This window comes from Notamacropus eugenii, chromosome 1, assembly GCF_028372415.1.
Source record: "Notamacropus eugenii isolate mMacEug1 chromosome 1, mMacEug1.pri_v2, whole genome shotgun sequence".
NCBI classification, from domain to species: domain Eukaryota; kingdom Metazoa; phylum Chordata; class Mammalia; order Diprotodontia; family Macropodidae; genus Notamacropus; species Notamacropus eugenii.
In genome coordinates this window covers 576,141,335-576,162,816 of record NC_092872.1, presented here as the reverse complement: position 1 = coordinate 576,162,816, position 21,482 = coordinate 576,141,335, and the positions used below count along the sequence as shown (strand labels likewise).

Sequence of the window (21,482 nt, the reverse complement as noted above, 5' to 3'; positions counted from 1 at the left end):
CCATCCCCTCAACCTTTCTCTCCAAAATGTTCCATTCAAAAGGTACCATTCTTTTTCCTATGTTCTTTGTTAGTTTCATCTCTAATCATTTCCTTCCCCATCCCTAGCTCTTGTTTCTTACTGAAACCTGGCTCTCTCTTGACAACACAGCCTCCTTGGCCACCCTTTCCAGAACTGGTTGTAATTTCACTCCCCCACTGGTCAGTCTGGAGACCCTACTTTTCATTGCCACTTCTAAGCAGTCCCTGTACCATGATCAGTCAGTAACCTTTCATCTTTTGAGGTTCATTCAATCCACATCTGCAATCTAATCATAATTCTAGTAGCTGTTGCTTAACAAACTCCAGATCACTCATCTTTCCTTGATGAATTCAATGCCTAGCTCACAGACTCTCTTCCCTCCCTTACTCTTGCTTTCATACTAGGGAGCTTCAACATCCTCTGCTTTCTTTCCTACTCACCTTTTGCTAAACAAAGTTGGAGAAAATAACAAACTGTGCTGACTGGATCACCTACAAATTTATGCTACTTAACCTCAACTTGGCCCCCACTGAAGCAAAGTGATTCCTTTGTACATCCCTAATTGACTCACTATAGCAACTTTATCAAACTTTTTCATCTTTCCTCAAATCCTCACATAGTTCTCCCTCCTTCCATACTTTCAGCTGAGAGCCTTGTTTCATGTCACTGAAAAAATTTAAGTTCTTTTCCCCACTTTCCCCCACTTCTCCTCAATTTACATAACCCAGACACCTTCTGCACTATTTCCTATTACACCTTTTCTCACATAAAGTGGCAGTCCTTCTTGCTGAAGCAAACCTCTCTAAATGCACAAGTGCTAAAATTCTATCCTGTCTTCTCCAGGAAATTGCTACATCTATCATCCCTACTCTCTTGAATTTCTCCTTATACAATGTCTGCTTCCATACTGTCTATAAACATGCCTATGTCTCCCACATTTTCACAAACCTCTCACTTGATCTATCCATCCTTGCTAGTTGTTTTCCCACGTCATCTCTCTTTTGTGTATATACACTCTTAGAGAGAGTCTTCTTACAGTCACTGCCTCCATTCCTTTCCTTTTAGTCTCTTCTTTACTCTCTAAAGTTTGACTACTGTCCTCCTTATTCAACTAAAGCCTCTCTTGCCAAAGTTATCAATGATCTCTTAAATGCCATATCTAATTAGTAATCTAATGGCAATTTTAAGGAGTGTGAGCTCTGGTAGCAGAGTAGAAAGCCAGCTGTGCATTCAAGGAATCACTAATTGGCATTTGAAAGTGAGTTGTGGAGAGGAAAATAATCTGAGAGCCAAGCACTGTGAATATTCCTTCAGGAGAAAAAAGCTGACTTCCAGTATCTGAGGTATGAATTGCCTTGGTCACATGTTCCTTACATGTGTGCTTTCTTGCCACTGTTCTCTCTGTCCACTTTTCTCATGAATTCTGTGTATATGTGTTGAAAAGTGTTTCAAGACTTTAGTGGTTAGAGGAATTGGAGAAACTGTTTTTATTATACCCTTTTAGTAAATGCTTTTATTTTTTTTTCTTCTACTGGCTGACTGTTAAGAGGGAGTTTACTAGCTAGGGTTTGTTTGTTTTAGCTTTAGGAGTGTGCATCTGTAGAAATATCTCTTAAACCCTTGAAAGTAGTCAGCATACTGTAAGGTCGCAAACAGAGAGTGCCAATGCAAATTAAGGGCAATATCCCAGAGGTTTTCCTTCCAATTTCCAGTAAAGGAAATGCTTGCTCACATTTTGAAAAGGAATTATGAATATGGCTTAACATTTATTAGATTATATATTATAGCTGGTTCAGCAGCTCATTATCTGCCCTTTACTCTGTGGTTACAATCTGGGCTTTCTGGACTCAGAGGCTGGTTGAAGACAAGTTCTCCTATACATGTAACACAAAATGAAAAGGAAAGAGAAAAAAAAAGTAGCTCCACAAAAGGAACACATCGATTAAGAGCTGAGGTGATCAATATTACCCATCCATAGCTCCTCACTTTGGCCAATAAGGGAGCTGCATTTTCTCTTCGTAGGCTTGGTCATTATGATTTCACATTTATTTTTATGCCTCTAGAGAGATGTTACACCTTCATTCCTGCTATTTAATTAAAGGAACAAAGCTACTTTCTCTGCTTCAGAGTTAAAGAAAAGGAAGGACTTCAGTGTCCTGAACAACACCCACAGACAGCAATAGACAAAGGTGATGGCCCACCTTCTGCTGGTGACGTGATTCAGTAGACCACAGAAGAGTTTTTATCTCTGACAAGCTTCACTGATCAAAATGACTTCCTGGCCCAGAAAGGACTATAAACAAGGGTGCTTGGTGTCATGAAGTATCCTGATCTCTACAGATCTTTTCTGGTGATTTCTGCGATGGGGACCCTCCCTTTTCTCTTTGCTGTTTTCTTCTTGTTGGCTCAAGCTGACTCAGGTAAAATGGGTATTTCTGTAGGAATAGGTGAGATATAGATTGGGAGATATTCTAAGTCATGCTCTTGTGAGAAAGGGCACTTCTATTGGAGTAAAATCCTAAATGACTAAAGGGCCTTGGAGTCAGAGGAATAACTATCAATAGAAAAAAGTCATGGCATGTGTTCTCCTGGGGATCTATGCTTTGAGATATATTATGTGACCCAAATATGGTTTCTGTGAATAAGACTTGCCACATAGGTTATTGGGAGGGTTGTCTCTGGTCCTCAAACTCCTGTTTACACCTCCTGATATGAGCTGGGAAAGGAGTGGTGGCTTATTAGTCTATTAAAGGCTCAATTATTAATAGGTTGTAAGAAGGAGAGGACCTAGAAGGGAGAGAAAAGACAAAGGGAAGAGGAAGTAGAAGAGAGAAGAATAATGATTGGAGAGAATGCATATCTTCTTACTCATCCTAAGATCTCCAAGGGAGCAGGCCCAGGATCTACCTTTGATCAATAACTATATTCTACCTATACCCATTACTTGTAGCTTATACAAGAGAATATTCTGTGAATTGTTCCCCTCCCCTGCCCCTCATCAGCCAATCTCAACCCTGGTGATACAGTTTTGGAGCAGTAAGGAAAACCTAGAACTTATATATTTACAGAATAGCCTATCCCATATTTGTAGCAGCTATAAAGTAGGATTTAGCACTATTAAATACTCATTATATGCTAGGTACTACGCTAACTGTGAAAGATCTAGTCAAAAGCAAAACAGCCATATCCTCAAAGAGCTTATGTTCTAACAGAGGAGATAACATGGATATGAAGAATATATACAAAAAAATGTATACAAAATGAATACAAGATCATGTGAGGAGAGAGGATACTAACAGTTTGGAGAGAGGATGGGGATCAGGAAAAGATTCATGCAGAAGGTGGTGCTTGAGCTTGAAAGAAACCAGGGATTCCATGAGGCAGATATTTAAGGAGTATCCTCTCTAGTCTTGGGGAACCAGACGAATCTCCAGGTGAATCTTTAGGAGAAGGCAGCTGTTTGCTTTGAAGATACCGTATCTAGTGTTCTTATCTGAAAGGCTTCAGGCCTAAGCTTGTTCTCTGTACACCTCTCAGTGTGGAAAGAATCATATCAGCGAGACAGCACTGACTTGTTCCCCTCTCATTAAGGTCAGGACTGGGCTGGCAGCCAACAATTATTCAGGCATTGTGACCAGCTCATCACTGGAATTATAGGTGAAAACCAGCAATGTTTTCCTTGGGAAATAATTCTTGTGACTCCTTCACTTATATAGTTGGAGCTGGACTCCTTGATGAAAAATGTCGCCAATCCCAGGGGAGATGTTTGAATAAGTGCCAGATAAATGAAGAGCTTGTTGCTCTCTGCAGCAAGTTTCAGAAATGCTGCAGGTTGATGGAGCCATGCCAGTGACTACACACGATCTGCTGGGCTCTTGAATTGGCCACTGGTCTCCAAATCAAAGTCTTCAGATTCAAAGTCTGAGATCAACGGGATGGACCCAGTTACCACACTACTCTAATGTACTTGCCTCTGCAATCAGAAGTCCTCAATCAGCACAAGAGACTTTTTTATTCATTTGGAGATGGACATAGGAATATATACTAATATATATATGTATATATGCATACATATATATATATTAACCAATATAGTTAATTTATCATCTCATTAGGGGAGGTGTTGAGAACAGAAAGTAATTTAGGAAATTTTGGCCTGAACTTCCCCACCATCTTCCCTGCCCCCTTCCAAAACTGTCCACAGCCACCACCAAGGATGTTTCAAGGACAATTAGATTCACCAAGAATGATGATGTGAGAGGGTAAATGTGACTCTCCTTTGATATCCCAAAGGTTATTAGTTTACTTAGGTTTCTCCTTTTCCCCAGCTACTTATAATAATAGGCATGGCATCTTGCCTATCTCTGGAATCTTCTAGTTTTTCAGTCCCAAGGTCACACAACTAGTAAGTATCTGGGGTCAGATTTGAACTTTGTACTTCTTGACTCCAGGGCAGCATGCTATCCACTGTGCTACCTTACTCTCCCTAAAGAGGGATAGATTGAGATTAAGATTATGTTTTACTCTTCCAGGTCCACTGGGCATTGGAGTCCTACCCAACTTACCTAAATTGTTACCAAAGTTTAATTTCCTATTCCTTGCCACCAGATGTTTCAGATACTGATTAGCTACCAGCCTAATGGAGTCTCTATGTGTGATCTATCATTGTTTCCTTTAACATCATGCTCTCAGCATCATATGCTCTCTGGTCTGAAATTTTTCTGTGCTCACTAGGTAATAGCTTTATATATTAATGGACCTAGTCCGATAGCTTTGTTGGGTCCCAGAGTCTTGGTCTTTTCTGATCTAGTACTTAACAATTATGGCTTGAACATATTACCACTGTGGCTATGAATTTAGTTGAAACAATGAATAGATTTTATTTTGATGTACTAACCTTTTATGACAGAATATGGCAGAACACTATAGGAATATGTAGTAGTTTCTTGGATACTGTGGAAAATAGTCTGATTTTCTCAGTTATCACAAGAATCTATTACTAATCATACTGTTTAAGTAATTAAAAAGAAAAAGATTTTTATACACATGCTGCAAAGTTAGCCATATACTTTCTTAGTACTGATATCATTACTAATGATTATTCCTGATGATCTTCAACTAGCATTTTTCTCAGTATCATGGAAAAGTATAATTTTAAATGAACTTCCCTCAAAGTATATAGTGCTATGTAGAAGCCTTTTAATGTAATCCTCTACAAGAATCAATCTGAATTTTTAAAGTAAGACTAATAGCAGGTAGGATCTACCAGGTCCCATTATTATGTCGTCTGTGAATTCAATCCACAATCTAAAAAAAAAAAAAATCACTTAATATGAAAGATCTTATTGAATATGATCTATATGCTTGTCCTACTAATCCTTTGTCACTTAAATGAACCTGAAACTGATCTTGCTTCCAAACCATCTGGATAAATAAAACATTAGTCAGCTCTATTGAAGATGTATCTATAGGACAACCTAGCAAGTGAGAGAAAAATAAACAACTCTATGACATAACTGGTTATTCGTCACCAACTACAAACTCAAACCTGATTAAAATGTAAGTGGGAAATATTTAACAACGTACATAAAAATATAATTGAACATAAATACTGTTAATATGTGGTTTTCTAAGGCAATGTGCATCCTGCGGAGATACTATGTATGGTTTAGTGGTCCCCATTTCTATCTGAAATTGAAAACACTGCTGTATATGGTATAAAATGTCAAGTAACCAAGTGGATTGAATTAGCTAGGATTTTTTGGTGTCACATGGACATGACCAAAGTATGACTATGAGGAGCAAGAAGATCCCTGATTGCAAACATACCTCTCTCAGTGGATGGTCTTCATTGCTTCACTACAATTTTCTACTTAACTGAAAATGCACAAAATTCTGTCTCAAAAGGATGACTGGAAAAAGGCTTGATTCTTTTCCCTTCTCTTCTACTTACAAGTCTTGAAGTTGGAACCTGAAACCAAGATCTCTTGACTTGAAATATAGTTCTTTTCTAATGTACTTAATATTTCAATTCATTCATTTCAATATATAGTTATTAAATGTCTGCTATGTGCCAGACACTGTATTGGGTGCCAGGGATACAAGACAAAAATGAAGCAATTATATTCTTAAGGAGGTCTCCTCCTGTTGGGAGGAAACAACAAACTGCTCCCACCCCACCCCCCAATAAATACAAAATATACACAAATACACAAAATGTATTCAAAGTAAGTTATAGGAGGAAATAGATGAGGAACTGGGAAGGGGGAGGTTGTAGGGATCAGGGCGGGCTCGTAAAGGAGGGAGCCCTTGAGATGAACTTTGGAGAAAGCCAAAGATTCTATGAAGCATTAGTGAGGGAGGAGAAAACTCCAGGTAGGGGAGAGCCCATGCAAAGAGATGGGAGGTAGGATGTTATACTTGGGAAATAGGAAGTAGCTCAGTTTGACTAGAATATAGAGTGTGGAAGGGGGAGTAATGTACAATAATCTTGGAAAGGTAGGCTGGACTCAGTTTTTTAAAGAGTTTTAATTGCCATTAACAGAGTTTAAATTTTATTCTAGAAGTTGAAGGAAGATTCTGGAGTTTCTGGAGCCCTTAAGAGACGGACATAACCAAATCTGTACTTGGCAGTATCAGTTTTGCAGCTGTGTAGAGGATGGATTTCAGAGAGAAAAAGGAGGATACAGGGAGACCAGCTGAGACAATTGATAACTTTAGTTAAGAGATGATCAGGGACTGAATAAGGTGATGACTATGTGAGTGGAGATGAGATTGATATGAGAGATGGACTAAAAAGTAGAATCAATGAGATTTGATAAACATAATTGAATGATTGTTGTCCTTCATTTTCTCAGAAGATCTAAATGACATCATTATGTTGGAATCAAAATACAGTGTATCTGACTATGGTTGATCAGACCAGTATGAGCTTGGAAGGCTCTACTACAGGTTGGACACAAATAGTCCATATAAATATTGAATATAAGACTGAGGGATAGGAAAGAGTTGAAGATGATTCCTAAGTTTTAAACTTGAGTGATTAGAAGGATGGTGGATGGTAATATTCTGAATGTTAATGAATAAGTTAGGAAGGGAGGAAAATCTTGAGGGAAAGACAATGAGTTACATTTCAGAGATATTGAGTTTGATATACTCATGGGATGTCCAATTAGAGACATCTAATAGGCAGTTGGTAATTCAGGACTAAAGTTTGGGAGAAATAATAGGAATAGAGATGTAGATCTGAGAGTCTTAATATAGTTGAACTCATAGGGTTCATAAATGAGATCATGGAGGGGGATATAAAGAAGAGAAGACAGCTTGGTATAAAACCTGAGAGGCCTAAGGATATGAACAGGAAGTGGGACATGGATGATTAGCCAACAAAGGAGAAGTCCAACATTAAGAAAGAATACCAGGAAAGAGAAGTGCCACAGAACCTTAAGAGAAGGGGATGATGGATATTGTTGAATCTTTCAGAGGGGTCAAGGAGAACTGTCATCAAAGGCGATCAGAAGCCTTGAAGAGAGCAGTTTTAATTGAGTGATGTGGGCAGAAGCCAGATATCAAGAAGTGGGAGAGTGGGAGGTAAGAAAGTAGAGGCAACAAATATATATATGCCCATGTGTGGCATTCTCTGTGACTTATAACAGCAGGACAGATATAAGATAGTAGCTTGAAGGGATGAGAATCATAAAATTAAGTGAACATTAAGTGAACAAATGGAAGAAATTTGGGCATATTTGTAAGCATCAGGGAAATGCAGATATTAAAAATTAGGGAAAGAGAGAAGATGGTTGAAAGAGCCAGCTCCCAAAGGAAAATGGAGGAGATGGAATCAAGAGCACAAGTTGAAGGTTGAAAACAATTTTCATCTGTGGAAACTGAGTTCAGTAAATTGTTACAGTTTGACAGCTAGGTGGCATAGTGGATTACACACTGGCCTTGGAGCCTAGAAGACCTGAGTTCAAATCTTACCTCAGGCTTTTGCTACTCACTTTGCAAGGCACTTAACCTTTCTTCTTCAGTTTGTAATAGCATCTTATGTAGAAGGTTATAAATGAGGATCAAATGAGATAAATTTGTATATAAAACATGATTTGCAAACCTTAAAGAGCTGTGTAAATGCTATTATTACCTGATTTCCTCTCTTGCTCCTATAAGTGACATCTTTCTCCCAAATGGCGCTACTGATTTCTGAGTTGTTATTGGTCACTAACCTACTGCAGAGGACTGTGGTATAACCTAATTAGCCTACTGAATGACCAATTCTCACTAATCACCCTCATTCACTTAACATCTATCACGATGTGATAATACAAGCCTATTGTACCCAGTGACCTTTCTCTTTTCTTCCAACTAACTCTTGTCCTTGGCTTCTTGGAAGCAAAGAATTCACGTCTACCTGGCTTCAAAATTTATCCGTTTGGATTTTACCTTGCAAGAATCAATCTGTTAGCTTATATAGCCAGAGCAGCCAGATTTTTCTTTCCCTATGAACCTGTACTCAAAGTCCTGGTTGGCTTTTTAAGAGAAAATCCCTGACCTTAATGAAAATTATTGGCAATGAAATCATCTCTACCTACTGGACTTGGCTGGTTGAGAATCTTTCTTTTCTGAAGGCCATGTGGCCAGGACCATGTAACTAGGTCTCTGTGATAGCCCTCCATCAATCTGGCACCCCTGTTTTGCTCCCAGACCTCCTCTTAGTCTGGGTTTATCTCTTGTATTCTGACCCAGGACTCCCAATGGACCAGCCCTGAACCTGAGATAATTGGCAGGTCTAGAAGAACAGACTCATTCAGGCCAATGACCAATGGACATCTGTTCCTGTCCTGCTGTTGACTCTACTCTGTTCCTAGATTGCTGAATCATAGCTAATATTCCTTTCCTCAAGGTAGTTTATAAAAATACAGATTCAAGATTAGATAAATTCCTTGGATATGCACTAAGTAACAACAGAATGCTTCTCTCCAACCAACATAAAAAGGATTTTTCACCATTTCCCAATAATTCAAAAAACTGTGGAATTAAGTGAATTCCCACAATATTCCACACAATTCCCACAAAACTCATCCATTTTATGAAATCTATGTACTCTTTTATCTTCATTTCTCCATTAAATTAATCTGTCCAACTGGCAAATTCTCTTCAACCCTCTCTCATAATTTGAGTACCCTCTAGAGACCCTAATGCCACTCAACTCACTTCCCCCACCAAATACACACACACACACACACACACACACACACCCACACACACACACACACAAACATACACATATAGTCGCACTCAAGAATCTCCTACTTTTTACCTGGAGATAAGGATTTAAGTTATATAGAGAAGAAGCAAATGACACTGAATTATGTGTCAGTAGGAAGCAGGTGGGATATATTTGTGTTCCTGGTCCTAAACTGAAGTGATACTAGATTAAATTGGGATTCAATCTCATTTGGCCTCAAGCACAAACAGTCTTTGTCTTTTCTTTGGTGAGGCAATTGAGATTAAATAACTTGTCCAGAGTCATATAGCTAGTAAGTGGCAAGCATCTGGTCTCAAATTTGAACTCAGGTCCTCCTGACTGCAGGACTAGCGCTCTATCCACTGCACCACCTAGCTTCCACCAAACTCAAAAGGTCTTAATGGATGCCTTAGGGGTTGACTAGAGCTCAAGTACAAAATCTTGCAGTTTTCCAATTAATTTAACCAACCATTTATGCAGTACAGAGAATCAGCTGTGCTATGCAGTGTTGAGAGACAGACAGAGAGAAAAAAAAAGATAGAGAGGGGAGGGAAGGGAAGGGAAGAAAGAGAACAGGATAAAAGAAGATGCAGAGTTTAGATATTGTCGCTGCCTTTAAGGAATTCAATGCCTAATAGGGAAGGGGTTAAGATACCAAAACTGATTCAATCCAACCAAAATTTATACTTTATGTTATGCATATCTATGATATATGATATTACATGATAAGCAAATTAGGGAGGTAGAAATTCTTGAATGTGCCTTTGGTAATGGCAGGATGGGTCAGGTTCCACAATTGGTCAGCCATGGTCTCTTTTGTTGGTTATTGACATTCACAATGATGCACCCAGACCCCTTGAATGGTAAGAATAGGTCTTGATAAGCTTCACTAAGAACTTTGTACCCATTATAAATGTGTTCCTGACCTCTATCCTCAGTGAACACTGCCCTTCCAGTCTTCTTGTTAATCCCTAAGCCATGATGAGTCTTTTCTTTGTTTTTGCTATTTTACTTTTACTCATCCAAATGCTTACAGGTAAAATGAGAATTTCAAGATGTATAAACATGGAGAAAGAGGGTGGTGGATGAAGGCTCCAGGGAGGCAACAGTGATCCTAGGGGCTCCCAGCCACTATCTGTATTTTTCTGTTTCTCTGTAGGGCCAGGATAGCAAGGTTTTTATATTCAACAAGTAGTACAGAGAAGTTCATAGGGTCCTAGAATTTAGAGCTGGAACAGACCATAGACTGTCATTGGTCCAACCTCCAACCAAATAGAAAAACCATTTCTAGAGCATCTCAATAAATGGTTTTCTAGTGTCTTCTTGATGAAGATCCTGCTACCATTCTATTTAATGCATCTCATTCTTGAAAAGCTTCAATTGTTAAACTATTGTTTCTTGGAGAATCATCTGTCTCCTTTCTCCTCCTTCAACTCCTCCATTCCAAACCCATACTCAAAAATTTTGCATATACAGAGAGTTGGTCTCTTTTATGGCCTGTGACATGATCATGTACAAACAGTCAGGAGTGAATGAGAAGGAATAGTCCTTCTGATTCTGTCATTTGAACTCTAACCCCACAGTGGAGCCCTGTCTCCATGGCCCATGTTGACCATGTTTATCAAAAGAATTTTGCACATGCACAATCATGCACAAACTTTATGTAAGTAGATGATTACAAGCATGGAAAAGACGTGCAGACTATCTTCACCTAGATCAGGAGAGGTAGTAATTAGACACAAAAATAATAGCTCATATTACACAGCAGTTTTTGTTTTACCAAAAGCTTTCTTGCAACATTGCAAATAGTATCATGCCCATCTTATACATAAAGAAACTGAGGTTCATGGAGAGAATGTAAGTTGCTTAAGGTTCTATTCTAACCCTTACCCTAATCCCTCATTTTATAGTTATTAAGTGTCAATGCTGATTTTCAAATCCAGGTCTCTTGACTCCACTTATCTTCTTTGATATTTTTGCTCTGAAGGATTCTTCCAAAGGAGAAGCATAGTTCTCTATGATGAGGTCCTTGCTTCTCACCCCTGAGGATCATAAGGCCATAGATTTAATGTTGGAAGAGATCTTAGAGGCCACAGAATGCAATTCCTGCATTTTACAGATGAGGAAGCTGAGGCAAGCAGAGATGAAATGAATCCCTCAGGGTCATATAGCTAGTTAAGTGTCTGAGGCAGAATTCAAAGCCATGTATGTCATCCTGACTCCATGTCTAGTGCACTATCCACTACAGTGTGGTACTCCTGGGTACTGGGAAGACCTAATACCATCCTTTTCACTCTATGATACTCCATTTTGTTTCTCCTCTGAGACAATGAAGGAATCCTTGAATGATGCAATAATGGTATAAAAGGCCAGTTTCAAATAGACTCTAACTAGTTGTGTGACCCTGAGTGAACATGAGCAGGCACTCTGTGCCTCATTTTCCTCATCTTTAAGATGAGTGAGATTGGATTTGGTGTCTTTAGTGTTCTACTAGTTTCTGTTGAACTCTAAATCACTCTCTATTTTATAATCCTAGAATAATGGCTCAAGATGTAAAGGTTCAATAGTTTATAGGCTTGTAGTAAGAGTCTATTAACTCCAAACTTTGTCTGATCAAGACAACCTCTCCAAAAGGGAGTAGGGGTAGAACTTGACTCCTGCTTGGAGCTAAACACCAATAAAGAGAAGACTTGAGGTCAGAGGTAGGCAGGCTGCTACTTAGGGACCATAAGACCTGTAGTCCTCCCCAAAGTCTAAGATGTTGGAGTAGCAATGGGTCCATCAGTGTGACCAATTTTTCTTAGGGGACAGGATCCTTGGGTTTGAAGAGGGAGGTGAAGCATCCTGGAGGTTCAAGTTACCTGAAGTGGTGTACACGAATATGACACCTTCTGAACCATACTTGTAGTTTTAGTCTACTAGTCCTTAGAAATGGATAACACTGAGGTCCCACTTTAGAAGCTCAAGGGCCTACAACCAGTGGGTAAAATAACTATTGAAAGAATCCACCAATCACCTCCTGAAAGAGATCCAAAAAGAAAAACTCCTAGTAATATTATAGCCAAATTCCAGAGTTCCCAGGTCAAAGAGAAAATATTGCAAGCAACCAGAAAGAAGCAATTCGAGTATTGTGGAAATACAATCAGGATAACACAAGATCTAGCAACTTCTACATTAAGGGATCGAAGGGCTTGGAATATGATATTCCAGAAGTCAAAGGAACTAGGATTAAAACCAATAATCACCTACCCAGCAAAACTGAGTATAATACTTCAGCGGAAAAATGGTTATTCAATGAAATAGAGGAATTTCAAGCATTCTTGATGAAAAGACCAGATCTGAATAGAAAATTTGACTTTCAAACACAAGAATCAAGAGAAGCATGAAAGGTAAACAGGAAAGAGAAATCATAAGGGACTTACTAAAGTTGAACTATTTACATTCCTATGTGGAAAGATAATATTTGTAACTCTTGAGACTTTTCTCAGTATTTGGGTAGTTGGAAGGATTATATACATATAGACAGAGGACACAGGGTGAGTTGAATAGGAAGGGATGGTATCTAAAAAATAAAATTAAGGGGTGAGAGAAGAATATATTGGGAGGAGAAAGGGAGAAATGGAGTGGGGTAAATTATCTCTCATTAAAGAGGCAAGAAAAAGCTTTTTCAATGGAGGGAAGAAGGGGGAGGTGAGAGGGAAAAAGTGAAGCTTATTCATATCACATTTAACTTAAGGAAGGAATAACATGCACACTCAATGTGATATGAAAATCTATCTTACACTGCAGGAAAGTAGGGGAGAAGGGGATAAGTGGGTTTTGAGGGGATAATAGAAGAGAAAGCAAATGGGAGGACAGAGTGATTAGAAGTAAACACTTTTGGGGAAGGATAACGTCAAAAGAGAGAATAGAAGAAATGGGGGCAGGATAAGATGGAGAGAAATCTAGTTAGTCTTTCACAACACAACTATCATGGAAGTCTTTTGCATAACTACACATGTATATCCTGTATTGAATTGCTTGCATTCTCAATGGGGATGGCTGGGGAGGGAGGAAAGGAGAGAAGTTTAGGAACAAATATGGAGAATTGTTTTTTGCATGCAACTGGGAAATAAGAAATACAAGGTAATGGGGTATAGAAATCTATCTTGCCCTGCAAGAAAAGAGAGAAGTTGGGGATAAGGGAAAGGAGGGGTATGATAGAAGGGAGGGCACATTGAGAGAAGGGGTAATCAGAATGCACAATGTCTTGGGGTAGAGGGAGGGGAGAGATAGGGAGAAAATTTGCCACTCAACATCTTGTGGAAATGAATGTTGAAAACTAAAAATAAATAAATTTAGAAAAAAAGAAGCTGAAAGGCATGGCTCAGGGCTCCTGACCTAAGCAACCCTTTCTTTTCTATAGTAAGAAGTGGCCTGGATGACAAGATTTGTGGCTTTGGTACTGCCCTTTGTCAGAAGAGGTGTGTAAAACCTGCAACGAAAATTGGGAAATGCCCCAATTCTCTTTCGTGTTGTTTGGAGTCATTCGAGAGGCATATTTTGAATCCTCACAGAGTTAAAAACTAAAGGTGCGTGTGCTGGGCTGTTAGTTCTGGGAGGTCCAGGGTAGGCTTGACCACTTCTTTCCACCTGAGTGCTTATTCCTTTAAAAATGAAGCATTTACATTCATTCATAAAATATTGATGAACATCTTTGTTCAAGGCACTATTTTAGATGATATGGGAAAAGGAGTCAGTTAGGTGGCATAAGTGCTGGGTTTGGAGTCAAAAAGATCTGAGTTCACATCCAATTTTAGATACTCACTAACTGTATGGCCCAGGGCAAATCACTTAACCTCTCTGTGTCTTAGTTTCCTCATCTTTAGGATAATTACAATAGGTAGAATTTATACAGTGCTTTAAAGTTTGCAGTGCACTTTATAAATATTATCTTATGTTTACACAACTGTGGGAGATAGGTATTATTATTAGCCTATTTCATAGATGAGAAAACTGAGGCAGGCACCGATTAAGAACATAAGGGAGGATTCAATATAAAACAATAAATTTCCATTTCAAGAGAACCCATATAATAAATACTAGACATTGCTTTCAAAGCTGTCCAACTTTTCTTTGCTTCCTTGTGGATTTTCTTTTGTTTTCTGCTGAGCAGTTTTTACTTAATTTTTTTTCCTCTCTTCCCTCCCCACCCCTACATCCCCCAACCAAGAAGGCTATAATTAAGTGGGGATACACATATACACACATATACATATACATATACAGATGTTGTACATATATATACAAACATACACATATATACACATACAATGTGTAAGATTATACTATGTTAATTTCTACTTGTCATCTGTTTCTCTGAAGATGGATAGTATCTTGTTTCATAAGTCCAAGTCTTTCTGTTTTTCTGAATCAACCAGATCATCATTTCATACAGCACAGAAATATTCCATCTCAATCTCATTCTATCTGAGAGATTGTCAATGAAAGTTCCCCTCCCCCCAAATTTTCTACATTTCTTCTATTCTTTGCTGTATAGGTTTCATTTATACAAGAAAATTTTAATTTAAAATAATTGAAATTATCCATTTTACACTTCAGTAATGCTCACAATTTATAATATAGTTTAAGGTCTGATAATACTGGATCTGCTTTCTTTACATCTTTCTCCCCCAGATTCTTTATATATATCTGAATATAGAAAAGATGTTTATACCCTTTTAGATATATATGTTGTTCCCTTTTTAACCCAGTCCTGATGAGAGTAAGGTTTCAGCCCTACTTGCCCCTCCTTCTAGCTTCTTATGTATCAATTTTTCCTTTTATTGCCTCATTTGTATGAGATAATTGTTCCTTTTTATCTTGCCCTACACAGTTTTATTTTCTTTAGAATCACCCCACCATACTCAGTTCAGCCCAAGCTTTCTTTCCAATTACCCAAATAAAAATGACAGTCATAATAGAACTGATAATATTTTTATATATAAGAAGTCAGTGATTTGACCTTATTGAGTCCCTTATAATTGGTCCTTAATGTGCACTTTATATTTCTCCTGGATGTTATATGTTGACTTTCTCCTTAAGTTCTGCTGCTTTTGTCACAAATAACTAAAAGTCTTTCAGTTTGTTAAATGTCATTTTTCCCCTATTCAGGATTATATTTAACTTTGCTTGGTAAATTACCCTTGGTTATAACCCCAGCTTTTTTGCTCTGTGAATATAATATTCCAAGACCTATAATCCTTCAATGTAGTAGCTGCTACATTTTGGGTAATCCTTTTTTGTAGTTCCACAGTAGTTAAATTATGTTTTTTTCTTGTTGCTTCCAATATTTCCTCCTTAACCTGGGAGCTTTGAAACTTGACTATGATTTTCCTGTAAATTTTTCTCTTGGAATCTCTTTCAGGTGCTGATTGGTGGATTTTTTTCTATTTCTGCTTTTCCTTCTTGTTCTAGAAATTCAGACATTGTATTCAAGATTCTTTTTTTAAATCATAATTTTCAGACAGTACTACTACTCTTACTCTTAATAGTACTACTATTATTTCTCTTTGATATGTTCCTTTTTCCCCCTGATCTTCAGATCAGTTTTTTTCTGATGAGGTATTTCATATTCTATTCTATTTTTTCATTCTTTTGATTTGGTTTTATTATTTCTTTATGTTTTAAAATGTCATTATCTTCCATTTGCCCAATTCTAGTTTTCAAGAAATTATTTTCTTCCCTAAGTTTTTGGCTCTCTATTTAAATTGGTTGACTTTCTTTTCATAGTTTTCTTGAGATTGCTCTTATTTTTTTCTCTAATTTTTCATCAATCTCTCTTTGATTTTTAAAGTCCTTTTAAAGTTCTTCTAAGAAATCTTCTCATATTTGGGACTATTTGATATTTCTCATTGAAAAAGAATTAGCTTTTTTAGTTCCATTATCTTCCTCTGCATATGAACCCAGAGCTTCTCTATCTCCACAGTAGCTATCTATGGTTGACCTCTCTCTCCTTTCCTTGCTCAGTTTTCTTTATTTTTTGTTTTTATTTTTTTGCAGCTATTAGTGTGATCAAGTCCTAGTCAGGAGGTATGGGGAGTAAATGCCCCAAGCCTCAGGTCCTTCTTACTGTTATTTTCTGATGTCTGTCCTAGGGCTCAACCTTGGATCTCCTCTCCACTCCTAAGTCACTGCTGGTCATTGGTCACTCTATCTCACAAATCATCTTACTTCCTGAGGTCCCTCAGGTGGCAACAGATTATAGCTGTCCTCTTTTCCCTGTGACTGAAACCAGGGATTCTACTCTCCAGCAGGTGCCCATAACCGGCAGGGTCACTGCCCCTCTGCTACTGCACTCACAAGGGGTGTGCTAGCTCCTTCTCCCCATCACCACCACCTGGGACATGTTGATCAGCACAGCTGTGCTTGGTGTCCCTTGACAGTGGAAGGTCCTTCAGTTTTCTCTTCCTCAACTGGCAGACTTCCATAGACCCCCACACTCTCCATGAGATGAAAGTTTCTAAGTCTGAAGATGCCTCCCAACCCCAGCTGCCCACAAGGCTTGTTGTTTGTAGATTCCACAGAATTAATCTGGAGGTGCTTGCACTTAACTCAGGTCTTTCCTGGGGTCTTCTTAGGTTGTCTTAGGAGAACAACTGCTTTACCTTGACGTTTGTTTATTTCTGCTACTCTACATTCTCCCTGAATTAATATTCTGTCTTTCTTGTGGAAGAAATTTGGAGATCCAAAAGTTTTCTGACCATCTTCCCAGAATCCTCTCTCAGGCAAATTTCAAAGGAAGAAATCCAAGCTATCAATTGCCATATGAAAAATGTTCTAAATTACTACTAGTGAAATGAAAGTTCAACCAACTCTGAAGTTCCATCTCACACCAATCAGATTGGTAAAGTTGAGCAAAAAGGGAAATAACAAATGCTAGAAGAGCTGCACGAAAATATATATTAGTTGTAAATTGGTCTGGTCATTATGAAAAAAAGTGATTTTGAATTAAACTCAAAGTTAGTAAACTGTGCATATACGATACCACTGAGAAGACCTAAATTCCAAAGAAATCAAAGTGAGAAGAAAAGGACTTATATGTTCTCTCTCTCTCTCCCTCCCTCCCTCTCTCCCTCTCTCTCTCTCTCTCTATATATATGTATATATATATACATATATATCTATACACACACACATATATACATATATGTTGCAGTTCTTTTTATAAGAGCAAAGAACTAGAAAATAAAGAGATACCCATCAATTGAAGAATGACTGAATAAATTATAGTATATGAAAGTAGAGGAATACCATTGTGGTATATCAAATGATAAAAGAGATGGTTTTAGAGAAACTTGGGAAGACTTGTATGAACTCTTATTTGAAGACATATGCAGAGGGAAGTGAGTAGAACAGTGAGAACAATTTATACCATAAGAAGATTCTAAAGACAAAACCTGTGGAAGAATTAAGACCCCTGATCAACACAAAGTCTAATCATGATTCCTGAGGACTTATGATGAAATGTGCTAATGACCTCCTGATAGAGAAGAGAGGAACTTAGGGTGCAAACTGAGACACTTATATTTTTGAACATGGCCAATTCAGGAATTTGTTTTGCTTGACTATATATAGTTTTGCAAGGCTTTTCTTCTTCTTCCTTTATTTTTCCAATGGGAAGAGTAGGAAGATCAGAGGGAGAGAAAACATACTTTTGTTCAGTGAAAAAAATAAAATAATTTTTTTAAATGGAGGAGAGAAGAGTAGGAAAACAATGTCATAAATCTGGGCAATTGATGGAATATAGGAAGATGGGTAGGGAGAAGAACTAGGATAGCAAGAGGATGGTATAGGCCTGGTACAGAGTAACCTGTGACAGAATTGCCCTCCTCCCCCATTTCCTATACTATTCCTAGCTTTTCACTTGACTGTTATTAAACCTCCTCTCTAATGTGTCTTCTTTTTCCCCCTCCATGACAGAAGCTGACCAAGGAGATTTAAAGAAACTACAATTGATTCCTAAGACAGAAAAAGCCAAGAACGTAACCTTTGAAATAGGAAGTGATGACAACACCATCTTAATTTTTACTATGCATACCTGTGGAGCAAATGGGAAAGGACCCCTTTTCTCCAGAGACCAAAATGAAGATAAAAGCAAAACCCTTAATTAGACAGAGGGTGGGTATGGGGTGAATTGGTAAAAACTTTAAACCCAAACATCAAGGCCTAGAGGAAAGATCTTCAAATCAATCTTGTAAGGCTAAGAATATTATAAACAGCATACTGGATGAGTAGAATATGATTGTTGTTTTATAATTATTCATAGTATGGAATGGAATAGCTCATTTCAGAAGGTGCTTCACCATAATTTTATTTCTTATGAAAAAATTGATTTACAGTTATGTTCATCTCTCCTGTACTCAGCAAGCCACCTCATGTAGAAAGACTTAAAAATAAAGAGAAAAAGAGTGGTTTGGCACAACTAACCCACACATCATCTGTATCTGAAAGTTTGTGTGAAATTCTACACTCACGGTCCTCAGTTCCTGTAATGAAGAGAGGGAGGTGCATTAAAATAACAAACAACAAACCCGTCCTCTGGAGCCAAATTTATTCATTATAAATACATGTCATTCAAGTTCTTTTTGTTGTTGTTTTTCCCATTTACCTTGTTGTGTCATTTTTTTAAATTTAATTTTTTAACCAAGATTGAGGAGGATTCTACTTTATCACATTATCCCTGAAAATTTCAAGAATTTTCTTCTTAAATTCACTCTTTTGTTGGTAAATATCCTTGTAATTTTGTTTGAATCATACAGCCATATTTTATGAGTACACTTTTGTTGGAACCATGGATAAATAATAATCATTGTGTTTCAAGATCCCTAAATATTAACCCAAATTCATGATCATTGTAATTGCATTCTTCTGGGGAATTTTATGTTGTTGAAGGACTCCAACTCAGTTGTTGTCTATTTGTTTTGTTAGAGTTTTGCATGTAAATCCATGTGTTTGTCTCTGATCAATTTTATACACTGAATCATAGAGCAATAGTATAAAATGTGTCTGTCAAGTGACAATGAAAACAGCACAATGTACATATAGTTTCTTGGAGGGGAAATATACAACTAAATACTCATAAAAGAATAGCAGAATATTTGTGAAGCTCTTTAGGTTTTTGCTCAAATATTATGAAAAGAGGATGAATGATTTAAATCTGAATCCCACCGTCTAACATGCTATCTTACATGTGCTCGATTTTCAATTATTGCAAGGTACCCAGTGAAGAACTTAATGATCCATGCCATCAGCTGCAATTGACAAGCATCTTCACTGGCATAACCAAAGTTTTGGTACTGATTAAAATGTTTTTATTATTACATTATATTAGACTGTAGTAGACTCCAACCCTATTAAAGGGTACAGGAAGGAAATGATTTAGGAACTCTGGACGAATATTTGATAGCCAACACACTGTCAAATGTTGATTTAAATAAGTTTTGATAAAGGTTCACTATCCTTTTGTGCTCAACATGAAAGTGCAGAAAGAGTCTGAATTCTGCTAAAGGGATATTTCTCCATCTCAGTCCCTTTGTTAATGCACCTTAGACCAACTACAATGAGATCACCTTTAAATCATTTGGCATTAGTACATGAGCAGTTAATCTCATTAGCTATTTTGATTTAATTAAGAGTACAATATACTTTTAGAACCTTTTTTAACATTTTCATTAGAAATTAATTATAACAGCTTACATACTGCCAAGGCTGCTTATAAAAATTTCATTAGAAATGCTTAATTACCTTTCAGAGAGGAAAGAAAGAATAAACATAAAAGGTACCTCATTAAGACTGGGTCTGATATAAGTCACACTTGGTAAAAAATGCAGTTTGCCAAAGAATACTGTAATAGTAGCTTAGCTAAGACAACATCTACAAAGTAGGTAAATACTATTACAAAAGCTAAGCCTAGAACACAGGTTACTAAAATTCATAAACTTGACAATGAAATGAATATTAATGGAAGGAAAAAAGTTAAAATAGTACAAATATGTTTAAAAAAACACCAGATAGTAATAAAACAAATTCCAGTCTAATATCCTATTGTGAAATAAGACAATCTTCCTAAACACATCCTTTTCCACCATTCTAAGAACCCAATATATTTAATTTACAATACTTTTCTGTACTTATTTACTTTGGAAATTTGATTTTTAATAAAAGATGCTTTTAAAAATGAAATATTTGAAAATGAAAAAATATCAAGCAAACACAGGGCGATCACAGAGCCAATATTTGAATGCTAAAAGTATGAAAACTCAAAATTTCTGTGAAGCTAACAAAAAAAGATAAAAGTAAACCTTGTTTTTAACTACCTCACCATTATTAGCATATGTTAATACTTCAGTAGCATGAAATAATTAAATTGGAAGATTTCACTGATTTTGTTACAAAGTCACTTGAGTCAGTTTAATAAAATTCGAAGTATGCTTAAAAATGTTTTCAATCTCAAGCAGACCAGTATTCCCCCTGGTTGGAAACAACTCAGACAACAGAATTCCAGATCATTGTTGGAAACCTGTTTACACTTGTAACAGTGAGCATCCTGATATACACATGGCGGGCTGCTATCATAGGTTCTTTGATCTGCATTTCTAAAAGGAAAGACAACTTTTGAGGGGTCAACAATTATTTTAATCAAACACATGTATCATTCAGTTAGTTCAGGGGAAAAAGTCAGCACCTTGAACTTCAGAGAAAATACAGAGAAATCTAAATCATAAGACAGTGCTTCTAAACTGTCTAACAGTAAGCAATACATACATCACCATTCAACAGACAGGTCCAACTATCTAACCATGAAGCCTGCTTAGTGGTTTCCCAGAGTCTCATCTGGCACACAAACCTTCTTCCAAAAACTAAGCCCCAAAGTAAAACTGCATCTCAGAGTCACTATACACTTATTAGAGCCAGAGGACATCACATCCCTTGAGCACAACTTCCTCGTTAACAAAAGTTCCTCATTACTTCCCAGGCCCAACAATGGGTGGGAAAGATGCTTCTTAATCACATCATTCAGAGGCATTATACTTCTAGGTGTAAACAAAAACAGCAAAAGATTCTTCTTTGCTTGCCCTCACAACACTCAGCATGGTGAACACCAGTGGAAGAAGCTAGCAAAAAAAGAAACACAGTTTAGGTAAAACACCTTCAAAAATATCAACACTCATGTAAA

General features: G+C 37.3%; 1 protein-coding gene across 3 annotated transcripts; it reads left to right on the top strand.

Moving 5' to 3' along the window:
• Positions 1–1,946: 1,946 nt before the first annotated feature.
• LOC140520457 (beta-defensin 106A-like) lies at positions 1,947–19,403 on the top strand. 3 transcript variants are annotated; one of them, XM_072634385.1, is made up of 3 exons: positions 2,091–2,441; positions 13,671–13,836; positions 18,227–19,403. In XM_072634385.1, the coding sequence occupies exons 1-2, from the start codon at positions 2,339–2,341 to the stop codon at positions 13,832–13,834; spliced, it is 267 nt and encodes an 88-aa protein (XP_072490486.1). In that variant the 5' UTR covers positions 2,091–2,338; the 3' UTR covers positions 13,835–13,836; positions 18,227–19,403. The 3 variants fall into 3 exon arrangements, 2 of the variants coding, with proteins under 2 accessions (XP_072490487.1, XP_072490486.1); XR_011972512.1 differs by lacking the exon at positions 13,671–13,836 and having other exon boundaries at positions 1,947–2,441; XM_072634386.1 differs by lacking the exons at positions 13,671–13,836; positions 18,227–19,403 and adding an exon at positions 3,738–12,648 and having other exon boundaries at positions 1,947–2,441.
• The last annotated feature ends 2,079 nt before the right edge of the window (positions 19,404–21,482 follow it).